Consider the following 13,206-nt stretch of genomic DNA (forward strand, 5'->3'; position numbering starts at 1 on the left):
GAGATAGTCCGCTGACTGAACTCCTTGTTCTCCTGCCTCCAGTGCTGGGATTACAGGTATGTACTAATACATAACTGGCTTGGATTACTTTTGTTAACAGAAATTATTAAACAACAAAGTTTGGAAGTGTTTTTCCCCTTGGTACTTTTTGTTTGTTTGCTTGTTTGTTTTGAAGCAAGATGTCACTGTGTAGCCCTGGTCATCCTGCATCTTACTTTGTGCCTCAGGTTTGAGAACATCCAAACGCTGGGATTACAGGCATGTACCATCACATCCAGCTCTGTATTATTACTATTATTATTATTTTGGTCTTTTTGAGACAGGGTCTCCCTGTAGCCCTAGCTGTCCTAGAACTCACTATGTAGACCAGGCTTGCCTCGAACTCACAGAGATCCTCCTGCCTCTGCCTCCTGAGTGCTGGGATTAAGGGCATGCTCTGTATTTTTAAGAAACAAAAAATATCCTTTAGGGAAGTCTTGGATTTAGTGCAGTCTGAGCCATTTCTGGGCTTGATCAAGGAATTAAATATAAGAAACCCCCATTCTTCATTTTTCTATTATAAGGTAGTCTTAACTTGTAAGTGACTTTAGGTCAACTATGATTAATAAGGATCATTTTTAGATAAGTAAATAAACATAAAATGAATGTGCTTTATGCTTTGAGTAAATACAAGATATAGATCAACCTGTAGCTAGAAATATAGGAATTTCCAGATTGAACCTTTGGTCCTTCTGTCACTCCCTCCCTCCCCTCCTTCCTTCCAGTGCTAGGTCTGATGCATGCTAAGCATATCATCTACTGCTGAGCTTGACTTCTAAAGCCAGTACTTTGTTGTTTTGAGACAGGTCTCCCTGTAGCCTCAGCTGGCCTGGAACTCTCTGTAGACTAGGCTGGCCTCAATCCCATAGAAATCCTCCTGCTTCTTCTGCCTTTCAAATGAGTGCTGGGATTAAAGCCCTGTGCCAGCACATCTAGCCCCAAGCCAGAACTTTTGGTTGTGTGCTCACATGCGTGCATGTGCATAGGCATACAGAGACAGAATTTTGCTATATAGCCTATAGCCCAGTCTGGTCTCAAACTCATGTATAATGGCGAGGGATACACACATGCCATGATGTGCATGTGGAGGTTAGAGGATTACTTTGTGGTATTGGTTCTTTCCTTCCACCTTGGGTACTAGGGATTGAACTCAGGTTGTCAGGCTTAGTGGAAAATGCCTTTTACCTGCTGAACAATCTCACTAGCCCCAACATTTTTTTTTTTTTTGATACTCCTTTTTTGCTCTCTTTTTCCTTTCCTCCCCTTTATTTCAGTGTTTGGTAGCTGGTTATCTAGGTGGTAAATACTGGTCTATAGATAACTTACAACATAGAAATGTCTTCTATAGGCTGGATTTGAACATCTGATCCCCAGCTGGTAGTACTGTATTGGAATATTGGAAAATTATAGAACTTTTTTGTTTGTTTGTTTGTTTGTTTTTTGAGATGGGGTCTTCCTATAGCTCCAGCTGGCCTGGAACTCACAGAGATCCACCTGCCTCTGCCTCCCAAGTGCTGGGATTAAAGGTGTGTGCCACCACACCTGGCTAGATTATGAAATCTTTACTAGGTGGACTCTTACTGGATGAAGGAGAGCACTGAGGGTAGGCCTTGCAGTTTATAACCCATCCCCACTTGTGCCACCTCTCTGCTTCCTGACTGGATGCAGTATAACCAGCTGCCGCACATTCCTGCATCTGTTCCTTCCCCACCATGATAAACTGTATCCTCCCCAAACTGTAAGCCAAAATAAACCCTTTTTCCTTTAAGTTGTTGAGTCACAACAGTGAGAAAAGTAATATAACCAGAAAGAAGGAAAAAGGGTGGGGGTAGAAAAAGCTGTTGGTTTTGTTTTCTGTGTACCTCCTTCCTCTCTTCTTCATTATCACAGTTTTCCTTCTGTTTCTTTATATAGGAGTTAAAGGGGAACAGGGTAAACCCTTATTACTATTTGAAATCCCCTTCTCAGACTATCTGTTTTAGTTACTTTTCTCCTGACTGACAAAATCCCTGACAGAAGCAACTTAAGGGAAGAAGGGTTTATCTTGGTTCATGGTTTCAGAGGATTACAGACCATCATGGCAGGAACATCTCTCTCTCCATGGTGGCAGGACTGTGAGGCAATTGCTTATTCATACCTGGGTAGGAAACAGCACAACATAGGAAACTGGATGGATAATGTAACTCAAGGTACCCAACCCAGTAACCTACTTTGTTCTGCTCAGTCCTACCTTCTAAAGATTCTACAACCTTCTATAATAGCACCATTATCTTGGGACCTGTTCAAATATAAACCTGTGGAGAACATTTCACACTCAAACCATGACACTTAACACTTGTGGGTCATTCATTATTTTTCAGCTTTTTTGGGGGGGGCGGTTTATTTTTAATTTTATGTATCTGTGTATTGCCTGCATGTAGGTAAGTGAACTGATGTCATGCAATGCCCACAGAGGTCAGAAGAGGCAGTCAAATCCCCTGGGACTGGAGTTACAGACAGTTGTTAGCTGCCATGTAAGTGCTGGGATACGAACCTGGGTCTTTTGCAAGAACAACCAGTGTTCTTAACCACTATGTCATCTCTCCAGCCCCTTTTTGGTCTTTTTGACACAGGGCCTCCCTATAGCCCCAGCTGGCCTGGAACTCACTATGTAGACCAGGCTGGCCTAGAACTCACAGAGCTCTGCCTGCCTCTGAGTGCTAGGATTAAAGGTGTGCACCACCACACCTAGCTATTTTTCAGCTTTTTAAAAGTCATTTATCATATATTATCTCAAACCCTTATAGTAGTACTAGAAAGAGATTATGTTTTTTCCATCTTACAAATGAGTAAGCCAAAGCACAGAGATAGTAGTTTACCCATGTTCTCACAGCTAGTAAGTGGTGCTCATTTTGTTATAGCTAGTAAATGTGACAGTGTCTGGATTTGGATATAGGTATGTTTTGTTTATGCCTGGAGTTTACCATCTGTAGCTATGCCACATTGAGTCTATGTGTTAAAGGTTGTTTTGTTTTTTTTTAAGTTGATTGTCAACACTTTAAAAATAGGGTGATTGTACGAAAGCATTTCATGTTCCTTATTTTCTCATTCTCACATTTTAGCAAATACCTGGAACTTAGTAGCAGCTAGAGTATAAAAGAGATTTCTGTTTATGTTTCTTCCCTTTTTCTTCCTCTTCCCCCTTTAATGTGTCTTGGGTGAATAAGAAACAGAACTGCTAGACTATAAGATTAGTGTATTTTTAAATTTATAAGAACTGCCAGAGCCTTTGTTTATTTTTAAAAGAATGATGCATTAAAATGTTGATTGATGGGACTAGAGAGCTCAGCTGTTAAGAGCACTGGCTGCTCTTCCAGAGGACCCAGGTTCAGTTCCCAGCACCCACATCATGGCTAACAACCATCTGTAACTACAGTTCCAGGGGATCTAACACCTTCTGACTTCTGGGTATTGCACCACATGGGTACACTTATATATGTGCAGGCAATACACTCATATACATAAAATAAAAATAATAAAATGTGGGGCTGGAGAGATGACTCAGAAGGTAAGAGCACTGGTTGTTCTTGCAGAAGACCCAGGTTCAAAACCCAGCACCCATATGGCAGCTAACAACTGTCTGTAATTCCAGTCCCAGGGGATCCAGCAGCTTCTTCTGACCTCCACGGGCATTGCACAACACAAGTGCACTTACCTACATGCAGGCAATATACGCATACACATAAAATAAAAATCATAAATAAAATTTAGGGCTGGAGAAATGGCTCATTGGTTTAAGAACACTGAGTGTTCTTGCAGAAGACCCAGGTTCGAATCCCAGCATCCACATGGCACTAACAACTGTCCGTAACAGGGGATCCGACAGCCTCTTCTGTCCTCTGTGGGCATTGCATGACATGGGTGCACTTACCTTCATGCAGACATAACACTCATACACATAAAATAAAAAATAATAAATAAATAAATAAATAAATAATAAATAAAATTTAAAAAATAAAATGTGTTGATTGGAAGGCTTAAATGTTTGAGTGTATCACTTGTTGACTGGTAGATTTTTCTGTTGGATCATTGTTTTGGAACTCAGCCATTTCTGTAGACAATATGTCTTTGTTCTGGAATCATTTACTTTATTGAGAGAAGAATCATTTATTCTGTAATGATGATCACAGTCATCCCTGGGTATCTTTGGGGCCTGGTTCCAGGACCCTCCTCCCACATAGCAAAGTCCACAGATGCTCAAGTCCCTACATAAAATGGTGTAGTATTTGCATGCAGTCCATCTACATACTCTCCTATAAGTCTCTAAATTACTTATAGTGTTCAATATAATATAAATTCTATAGAAATATTTGTTGTACTATATTAGAGAATGAAAACCAGAATGTCTGTATATGTTCCTTATCAACAACCATTCTCCATAGTTTGAGATATAACTTCTGCAAATACAGAGGGCTGATTGTATATTTCAGAGTAGGGGAAGGCTAGATGTAAATGTTCATTTAATATTTACCCCTTTTTATGGCTGTTATCCCATTGGTAGCTCTCAACCTATCTGGTATGAAACTATGATTATTATTATTTTTTTAATGTGTCTGAGTGCTTTTCCTGCCTGTATGTAAATGCACTTGTGTCATGCAATGCTTGTGGAAACCAGAGAGGGCACTGGATCCCCTGGCATTGCAGTTAGACGGTTGTTAGCCACCATGTGGGTGCTGGGAATTGAATTAGAAGAGGAGCCAAGGCTCTTAACAGTTGAGCCATCTCTCCTTGATAGGGGCCTTTTCAGGCTAAGTTTCTTCAGAAAATCTTAGCTGTTTTCTTGATCATTGTCTGCATCTAAAATGCTGGTGTGAAATTGGTGATAAGGGGCAGGTGGTAGATTGGTGCTTATCTGTGGCTGCGTAGGTAGTCTAACAACTCATGTAGTTTCATCTAGTCTCTTTAAATTTTTGTTTTAGTTTTCTTTTTATTCACTCACCTGTTGTGGCAGTTGTTACCATCAGCTGCTAACTAAGCCTTTGGATCATTAACTTGCCCCACACCCCTTTTTTTTCCAAAGCAGGTTCTGGCTTTGAGGCTCAGTCTGGCCTCAAGCTTCTTCTGCTCTTGAGTGCTGGCTCTTGTGCATGTGCCACTATACCCAGCTTAATTAGCTTCTTGCTAGCATTTCTTCTCCAGATACTTAATATGTACCAGAAAAATGTGTAAAGTATTTTATTATTTTATTTTATGTGTATGAGTGTATTGCCTGCATGTATGTGAGTGCACCTGTGTCATGCAATTCCACAGAGGTCAGAAGAGGGCATTGGATCCCCTGGAATTGCAGTTATGGACAGTTGTTAGCCACCATGTGGAAGCTGGGATCCGAACCCAGGTCCTCTACAAAAGCAACTGGTGCTCTGAACAACTGAGCCATCTCTCCAGCCCCAACCAGAAAAATTTGTTTCTTAAGCCCTCAGTTCTCTTTTTCTATTCTCTCTGTTCCTGTGAGTAAATATCCTTTGAAAATTTTCATTGTGATTTTATGGTCCAGAGACAAACTACATGAATATTATACTTTCCTATTTTAAGAAGTTACTAGAGACTGGTGAGATGGCTCAGTGAGTGTGTTAATTACTTTTCTGTTGCTGTGATTAGACACTATGACTCGCCAGGTGTGGCCTTTAATTCCAGCACTTGAGACAGAAATAGGTGGATATCTGTGAGTTTGAGGCTAGCTTGGTCTACATCACATCATGAGTTCCAGGCCAGCTAGGACTACAGGGAGACCTTGTCTCAAAAACACAAAACAACAACAACAACAAAAAAGACACTATGACCATGGCAACTGGTGACTTATAGAAGGAAGAATTTGAACTTTCAGTTCCAGAGGATTAGAGTTCATAATGGTGAGGAAGGATGGCAGCAGAGGTGGTCAGAGCAGAAAGCCAAGTGATCACACCTTCAGGTAGGACCAGGAAGCATAGAAATCCAGCAAGGCTTAAGAACTCTCACATCCTGCCCCCAATGAGGTGCTTCCTCCAGCAACCTCCCAAAACAGCATCTGGAACTGGGGACAAAATGTCCAAATACTTTGAGCCTATGGGTGACATTTTCATTTAGACCACCATAGTGAGTAAAGGTACTTGTTGCTAAACCTAATGACCTGAGTTCAGTCCCCAGAATCCACATGGTAGAAGGCAAGAATTGATTCTGCAAAATTCTGACCTTCACATGCATGCCATGGCATGTGTGTGCCCACACAGATGCACATACTTTTGTGTGTTTTTCAAAAAATTATTAAGCCAGGTGTGGTGGCGCATTCCTTTAATCCCAGCACTCAGGGGAGGCAGAGGCAGGTGGGTCTCTGTGAGTTCGAGGTCACCCTGGTCTACATAGAAAGGCCAGCTAGAGCTACTGGGAGACCTTGTTTCAATAAGACCAAAAAAAATTTTTTTTTATTAAAAAAGAAGTGATTAGGCTTGATTCAGTTCTCTTTTCTGTCTTGCCCAAGTGTTTTTGTTTGTCTTTTCTTTGAGACAAGGTTTTCTATAGCCCAAGCCGGCCTAAAGTCACTGCATAGTTGAAAATGACTTTTGAACTCTCCTGATCACCCTTCCTCTGTATCCCAAGTACTGAGATTACAGACATTTGCTATATTGCCCAACTTTTGCTTAAGAAGTTTTCACTTTTTAAATTTTCAGTGTTTTCACTTGTATAGCAATTATTTGTTTTTGATAGTACTGGGATCCAACCTTGTGAATGTTAGGCAGGAAATACCACTGAGCTAAATTCTAAACTCTCAGCCTTCTAAAGAACTTCCCAGCCCTGCAATGAACATTTTTATATACTCTTTGTGTACTGCTTAACTAAATGTTGATATAATATTTTGAATAAATAGAAATATTATTTTTAGTAAATGTCAATGTTATGACAGCATTTTAGTGTCTGTGAAACATTTTGAGTATATACAATAACTTTTTGACCTTTTAAAAAATATGTTTATTTTATGTGTATGAGTGTATTGCTTGCATGTATGTTAAGTGCACCTATGTCATGCAGTGCCCTCAGAGGTCAGAAGAGGGCTTCAAATTCCCCTGGAACTAGAGTTATGGATGATTGTTAGCTCCATGTGGGTGCTGGGAATTGAACCCGAGTCTCCTGCAAAAGTAGCCAGTGCTCTTAACTGGTAAGCCCTCTCTCCAGTCCCTATTTGATCATTTTTGTTGATGGACATTGTTTGCTTATTATGAATGATTTAACAAGTTCCCTTGGAGCTAGAGAAATGGCTCACTGTTTAAGAACACTTGCTCTTTCAGAAGACCTGAATTTAGTTCCTAGCATCCATATCACAACTGCCTATAACTTCAGTTCCAGGGGTTCTGGTGCTCTTTTCTGGCCTCCATGAGCACCAGGCATGCATGTGGTTACACATACATACATGCAGCCAAAACTCTCATACACATAAAAATTTATGAAAAGGTTTCTTTGTGTGTGGTATATAACCTTTCATTATAAATGAAAAATTTATTGGTCATTTCATCAATGTGAAGTTATTGCCCCTTTCCCCCTTAGTGGGAATTGAACCCAGGGTCTTAAGAGTGCTTGACTTGTATGTACTTCAGTGGTGACCTGTGTTCTCTACATAAGCATGCTAGTTTTATTAAACAAAAATTACAGATTTTTAAATATTCTGTAATCAACAATGGAGAAGATTGTCATGTTATATTCTAATAGTTGATTTATTTTTATTTCCACTAGATCAGAAGCAACCTAATTTTTCAGTATAGTCATTAATGAAAATTAGACATCTTGAGGAAATATTAATAGCTCTAATAGCTTAAGTTTTCTCTTTTGTCAGTGTAAGGAGATGAACTTCATTCTATGTTCTGTTGTCACATTCTAAAAACTACAATGTACTGACTTAGTATGTTGTAGATGTTAGTTACTAAGCCCTGTGTCTAGTGAGCTACTTTTCTGTAACTACTTTAATTCTTATATTGGGGCTTTTTTTCCTTTTTCCTAATCATTGCCCTACACGTTGTTGAACCTGGAACCCTCCCTCCATATGACAAACATTTATTGAGTGATTAGCTGTGTGCCAAGCACTTTCCACTCCTTATCTTGCTGGTTCTTTCTACCTTCAAACTGCTTATCAGTAACTTCTTTCTGGCTTTTGGAGACCATATTTTTTCATCTTCTGCCCTTCTGACTATTCCTTACCATTTTTCTTTGCCATTATTTCTTTTTTGAGTCTTTATTTTCTTTCTCTTTAGGCATTGTAAACATTGGTTTCTTCCAGTTTTATGATTTATACTATGGTTTTAATTACTACCTCTATACTGAGGACTTCCAGAAAATCTTTTCTAAGGTTTATACTCAAAAAATAAACCAAATATAACTACCCAAAGTTGCCATATCCAGTAGGTCTTTGATATAGTTTTCTTTTATTTGATTTATTCCTTTTGTTTTATTGTGTATCTCTTATCTTCATAATGCCACCCTTTAAGTCTTCAAGGATAAAAGCTGAGATATTAACTCTTGATTGCTTCTGCTCTCAGAGCAGCTTCTGGTCCACTGACTTTTCTCTCTGGTTGTTTCCCAGATTTGGCTCATTTTCCTCTTGGAATAGCAGTCTCTTTTTTGCTTCTAGGTTTGTTCTCTACCCTATTTTAGAATGAGCTTTATTAATTTGTTTGCTTGTTTTCAGACTGCTTAGGGCTATATTTGAGTTATAACTGATTATATCCCTTCCTCATTATGACAGAATAAAGTAATTGTAACTTGGTTTTCTACATCTTTCGGTTTATCATTTACTTCCCCCTGCCTTCCTTACTTTGCTGTATTAGCATGCAGTATATGTGTATACTTTGAAATAGAGTATTATCTCTGCCTGGCATGCTCTTGTCTCTTTTACTTGACTTTACCTTTAAAATTTAACATAATCTTCCTCTACATCCAGAAGCTGTCTCTGTTTACTCCATCATGGGCCAGGGGAGCGATTTTTGTCTTCTATTGGGATTGTTATGTTAAATACATAATACATACATAATACATAATACATACATAATATTGAAGGGTATTATTTCTATTTCTATTTATTTATACTGTTGTATGTGTGTGCTTGCATGATCTGTGTAGTGTGTGTATGTATGTGTATGTATGTTGTGTGTCACAGCTTGTATAGGAGTCAGAGGACAACTTTGTGGAGTCAGTGTAGCAAATACCTTTACCTACTGAGCCATCTCTCTAGTCCCTGTCTTTATAGGCAGTGCTTGTTCTATATAAAGTGAAAAGTCTTAAATGCCTAAAATAATGGATCAGTAAATTTTTTCTTTTTTTGTATATGTATGTTTGTGAGATATATGTGTATGTAGTGTACATCCATGTGTGGGTGCATGCTTATATATCTGCAAAGGCCAGAGGAGGGCATCAGGTGTCCTCCTTTATCACTTTTCACCTTAACCATTGAGATGAAGGTCCTGCTGAACCTGGACCTCAGGTTTTTTGGCTAGGCTGTCAGTCAGTAAGCCCCAGTGATCCTTTTGTCTCTGCCTCTCAGTGCTGGGGCTACAAACATGTGAGAGACCATACTCGGCTTGTTATAATGATGCTGGGGTCTGAATTTCATTTCTCTTGCTTGTGCAGCAAGTATTGTTAATCACAGAACTATTTACCTGGTCCAGTTTTTTGTTTGTTTGATATTGGTTATTAATTTTTTTTAGGTTGTTATTTATAAATATTATTTATTTAATAATTATTTTCTTTGTGTATGACAATTATCTAAACTTGGGGACTGTGCTCTACAAGATATATATATATATATTCATAGTATAAATGATGTGATGTACTTTTGTACTTTCATTATAAAAGAAGCGCATGTATTACTGAAAGCATTGATGCCAGAATCTAATGCCATTAGCTCACCTGTTAGCTTGATGCACTTGCTACTTCCTGCATGCCTTGGCCTAAAATTTGTGTGCATATTTTAGGGTTTTGTCTTTTGAAAATGTTTTATTAAGATTTTATTTTATTATTTATTTATATATGTATGTATTTATTTTGAAACAGTCAGGGTCTTACCACGTACCCCTGGCTGACCTGGAACTCATTTTGTATACCAGGCTGTCCTTGAATTCAGAAATCTGCCTACCTCTGCCTCCCAAATGCTGGGATCAAAGATACATGCGTCCATGCCTGGCCCTTGACAAGAATTTTTTTATTTACTTTATAGATTAGATTTGAGAATGTTAGAATTATGACTAAATATCATTGGGTTCCTTTTACTTAACTGAAAGAGAATATTTGCCAGCTTTTCTTAGGAACCAGATACCCCCATCCCCCATTCCCGTCTCTTTCTCTTTTTGTTTTAGACAAGGTCCAGCTTTGAATTTGTTATGTAGCACAGGCTGGTCTTGAACTCCATTCTTCTATCTCAGCCTCCCAAGTACTGGGATTACAGGTATGTGCCACCATGTCTAACTCTATTAGGAACTAGGTTTTGAAAGCTGCCTCTTCTGTCTGGTTTCTTACCCATCTTCGCTTTCTGAATTGTAGTTACAGATGTAGAGCTCAAACGACTCAAAGATGCCTTCAAGAGGACCTGTGGACTCTCATATTACATGAGCCAGCACTGCTTCATCAGGGAAGTGCTTGGGGATGGAGTACCTCCTAAAGTTGCAGAGGTAATCTTTGTGTTACTGGGTTTCCTTCCTTTCAGTTATCTGCTAACTTAAATATTTTTTACAAAGTTATTTTTCAAATTACTTTTTATTCTTTTTCTGTACTTTTTAAATGTTTCGTTTTGTTTTCAGACAGGGGCTCATATAACCCAGACTGGCCTTGAATTGACTGTGTAGCTTAGTATAACATAGAACTCCTGATCCTTGTGCCTCATCTCTTGAGAGTAGGGTTTATAGGCTTAGGCTACCTCTCCTTGGTTTCTTTCCTCGTTGCTTTTAAAATTCTTGAAGAATCTTCTCTTAAAAAGACTTAATCCTGGGTGGCAGAGAGTTTTTAAAAACAAAGACTTAGAGATGACTTAATAGTTAAGAGCACTGACTGATCATTCTCACAGAGATCAACCTGCTTCTGCCTCCTGAGTGCTGGGATTAAAAGTGTGCACCACCACACCCAATTTATTATACTTCTGATTGTGTAATATCAACCGTTTTAACTGCACAAAATATTAAATGAGGGGCTGTAGAGATATAAGACCCTATACTGCTCTTGCAGAGGACCCAGGTTTGGTTCCCAGCATCTATATAACTACTTGTAACTCCCAACTCTAGAAGAGTAGTTGCTCTTTTCTGGCTTCCACAGGCACCTGCATTTTTGTGCACATACCTATATACAGACACACAAGCATCTACATAATTAAAAAATAAAATCTTTAAAAATTTAAATGAACAGAATTTAGTGTTTGCTGTGGTGGTATCTGTCAATAACCTCAGCTCCTTGGAAGGCTGAGGCAGGAAGATCACTTGACCTAGGAATTCCAGATCAGCTTGAGTGACATAATGAGACCCATCTCAAAAAAACAAAAAAAACAAAAATTGAGATAATTGAGAAAATATAGAAAATAAATTTTAAAATGTGTTATGTTTGAATTTTCAGTATTTATCTTTATAATACTAAATATGAATTCTAGCTGATGATATTAACAGAAGAAAGTGTATCAATCTCTTATAAAAGTACATTAGGGAGCTGGGTGTGGTGGGGCATGCCCTTACTCCCAACACTTAGGCAGAGGTAGGTGGATCTCTCTGCATTCAAGGCCAACCAGGTCTATGTAGAGAGGTCAGCTGGGGCTACAGGGAGATCCTGTCTCAAAAAGACCAAAAAAAAGAAGAAGAAAAAAAAAGTACATTAGGGGGCTGGAGAGATGGCTCAGCAGTTAAGAACAGTGGCTGCTCTTGCAAAGGGCCTGGGTTTAAATCCCAGCACCCACATGGCAGCTAACAACCATCCATAACTCCAGTTCCATGAGATCTTACACCCTTGTCTGAGCAGGGAATGCACTCATACACATAAAATAAAAATAATAAAAGATATTTTTTTAAAAGTGCATAAGAACTTTATTATTGTCTAGATGGTTTATTTTTTGATTTGTTTTGAGACAGTCTTACTATGTGGCCAGATCTTGCCTAGAACTTTCCATGTAGCCCAGACTGTCTTTGAATTCACAGTCTTCCCCAGTGCTTGGGATTACAGGTTTGTGGCACCATGTCTGGTTTTTCCAAAATATAGTAATTTTTTAAAAACAGCTTCATAAACACAGATCTGTCATTAAGCATAAAGAGACTCAGAAACTCAGCCCTATAAAACACTATACTATATATATTATAGTAATTATGAATTTTCTAAGTGTTATACTAAATTTCACAGAAGTTGTTAACTTATTTTTTCACTTAAAAACCCAGAGTACTGGTGAGATGGTTCAGTGGTTAAGAGTACACACTGCTCTTCCAGAGGCTTGAATTCTATTCCTACCATCTACATTGGGTGACTTACAACTCCCTCTGACTTTAGCTCCAGGGGATCTAATGCCTTTTTGCCTTCATAATACCTGCACTCATGTGTACATACCTACACACAGACACATAATCTAAAATTTTAAGTCTTTTTTAAAACACTCATAACTAATGTAGAATCAGTTCTTTTGCAGTCTTTTTTTAATAACTAAGGTACTGGCATTATTGATATAGTAAATTTAAAATAGACACCTCTGTTTAATAGCATATGTAATTGATATTTTAAGGTAAAACAAGAGTTGGATTAATTTATAACTGGCACTATTAAAAATTCTTATATATTTTTGTTAATAAAATGTAGCCATGGTTTTGTCAGCAGTGGTGGTTTGTACCTGTAATTAAAACACTGAAGAAGTTGACGCAGGAGGATTGTATGAGTTTGAGGCCAGTGTGGGCTACAGAATAAGACTACTGTGAACAAAGCAAAGGCAGGGATCAGGGAGGGAGGGAGGGAAAGATGGAGAAAAGAAAGCTTATTTTGTCTCATGTGAAAGAAGCTAATAGAGTCTTATTATATTTTGCTGTATTCAAGAGATACTCTTTTTAAATTCAAGTCAGAAGCATCTGTGAAAAAAATACATTATGTTTTTTGTAACATTTGAATAGAGTTTAGCTTTTTAAGTAATTTGTAATTTTATCATTTTTTGTTTTTATA

The 13,206-nt window shown here is 38.3% G+C and overlaps 1 protein-coding gene across 3 annotated transcripts in view; it reads left to right on the forward strand.

Annotated features, from left to right (window-relative positions):
- Positions 1-13,206, forward strand: part of Usp32 (ubiquitin specific peptidase 32) — a 217,704-nt gene that overhangs the window by 36,015 nt on the left and 168,483 nt on the right. For all 3 annotated transcript variants that reach the window (XM_029562419.1, XM_029562426.1, XM_008831098.3), the window contains exon 2: positions 10,576-10,703. In XM_029562419.1, the coding sequence (XP_029418279.1) occupies positions 10,576-10,703 (128 nt within the window). The remainder of the gene's footprint in view (positions 1-10,575; positions 10,704-13,206) is intronic.

This window comes from Nannospalax galili, unplaced genomic scaffold (assembly GCF_000622305.1).
Source record: "Nannospalax galili isolate Female #2095 unplaced genomic scaffold, S.galili_v1.0 scaffold1430, whole genome shotgun sequence".
Taxonomy (NCBI): Eukaryota; Metazoa; Chordata; class Mammalia; order Rodentia; family Spalacidae; genus Nannospalax; species Nannospalax galili.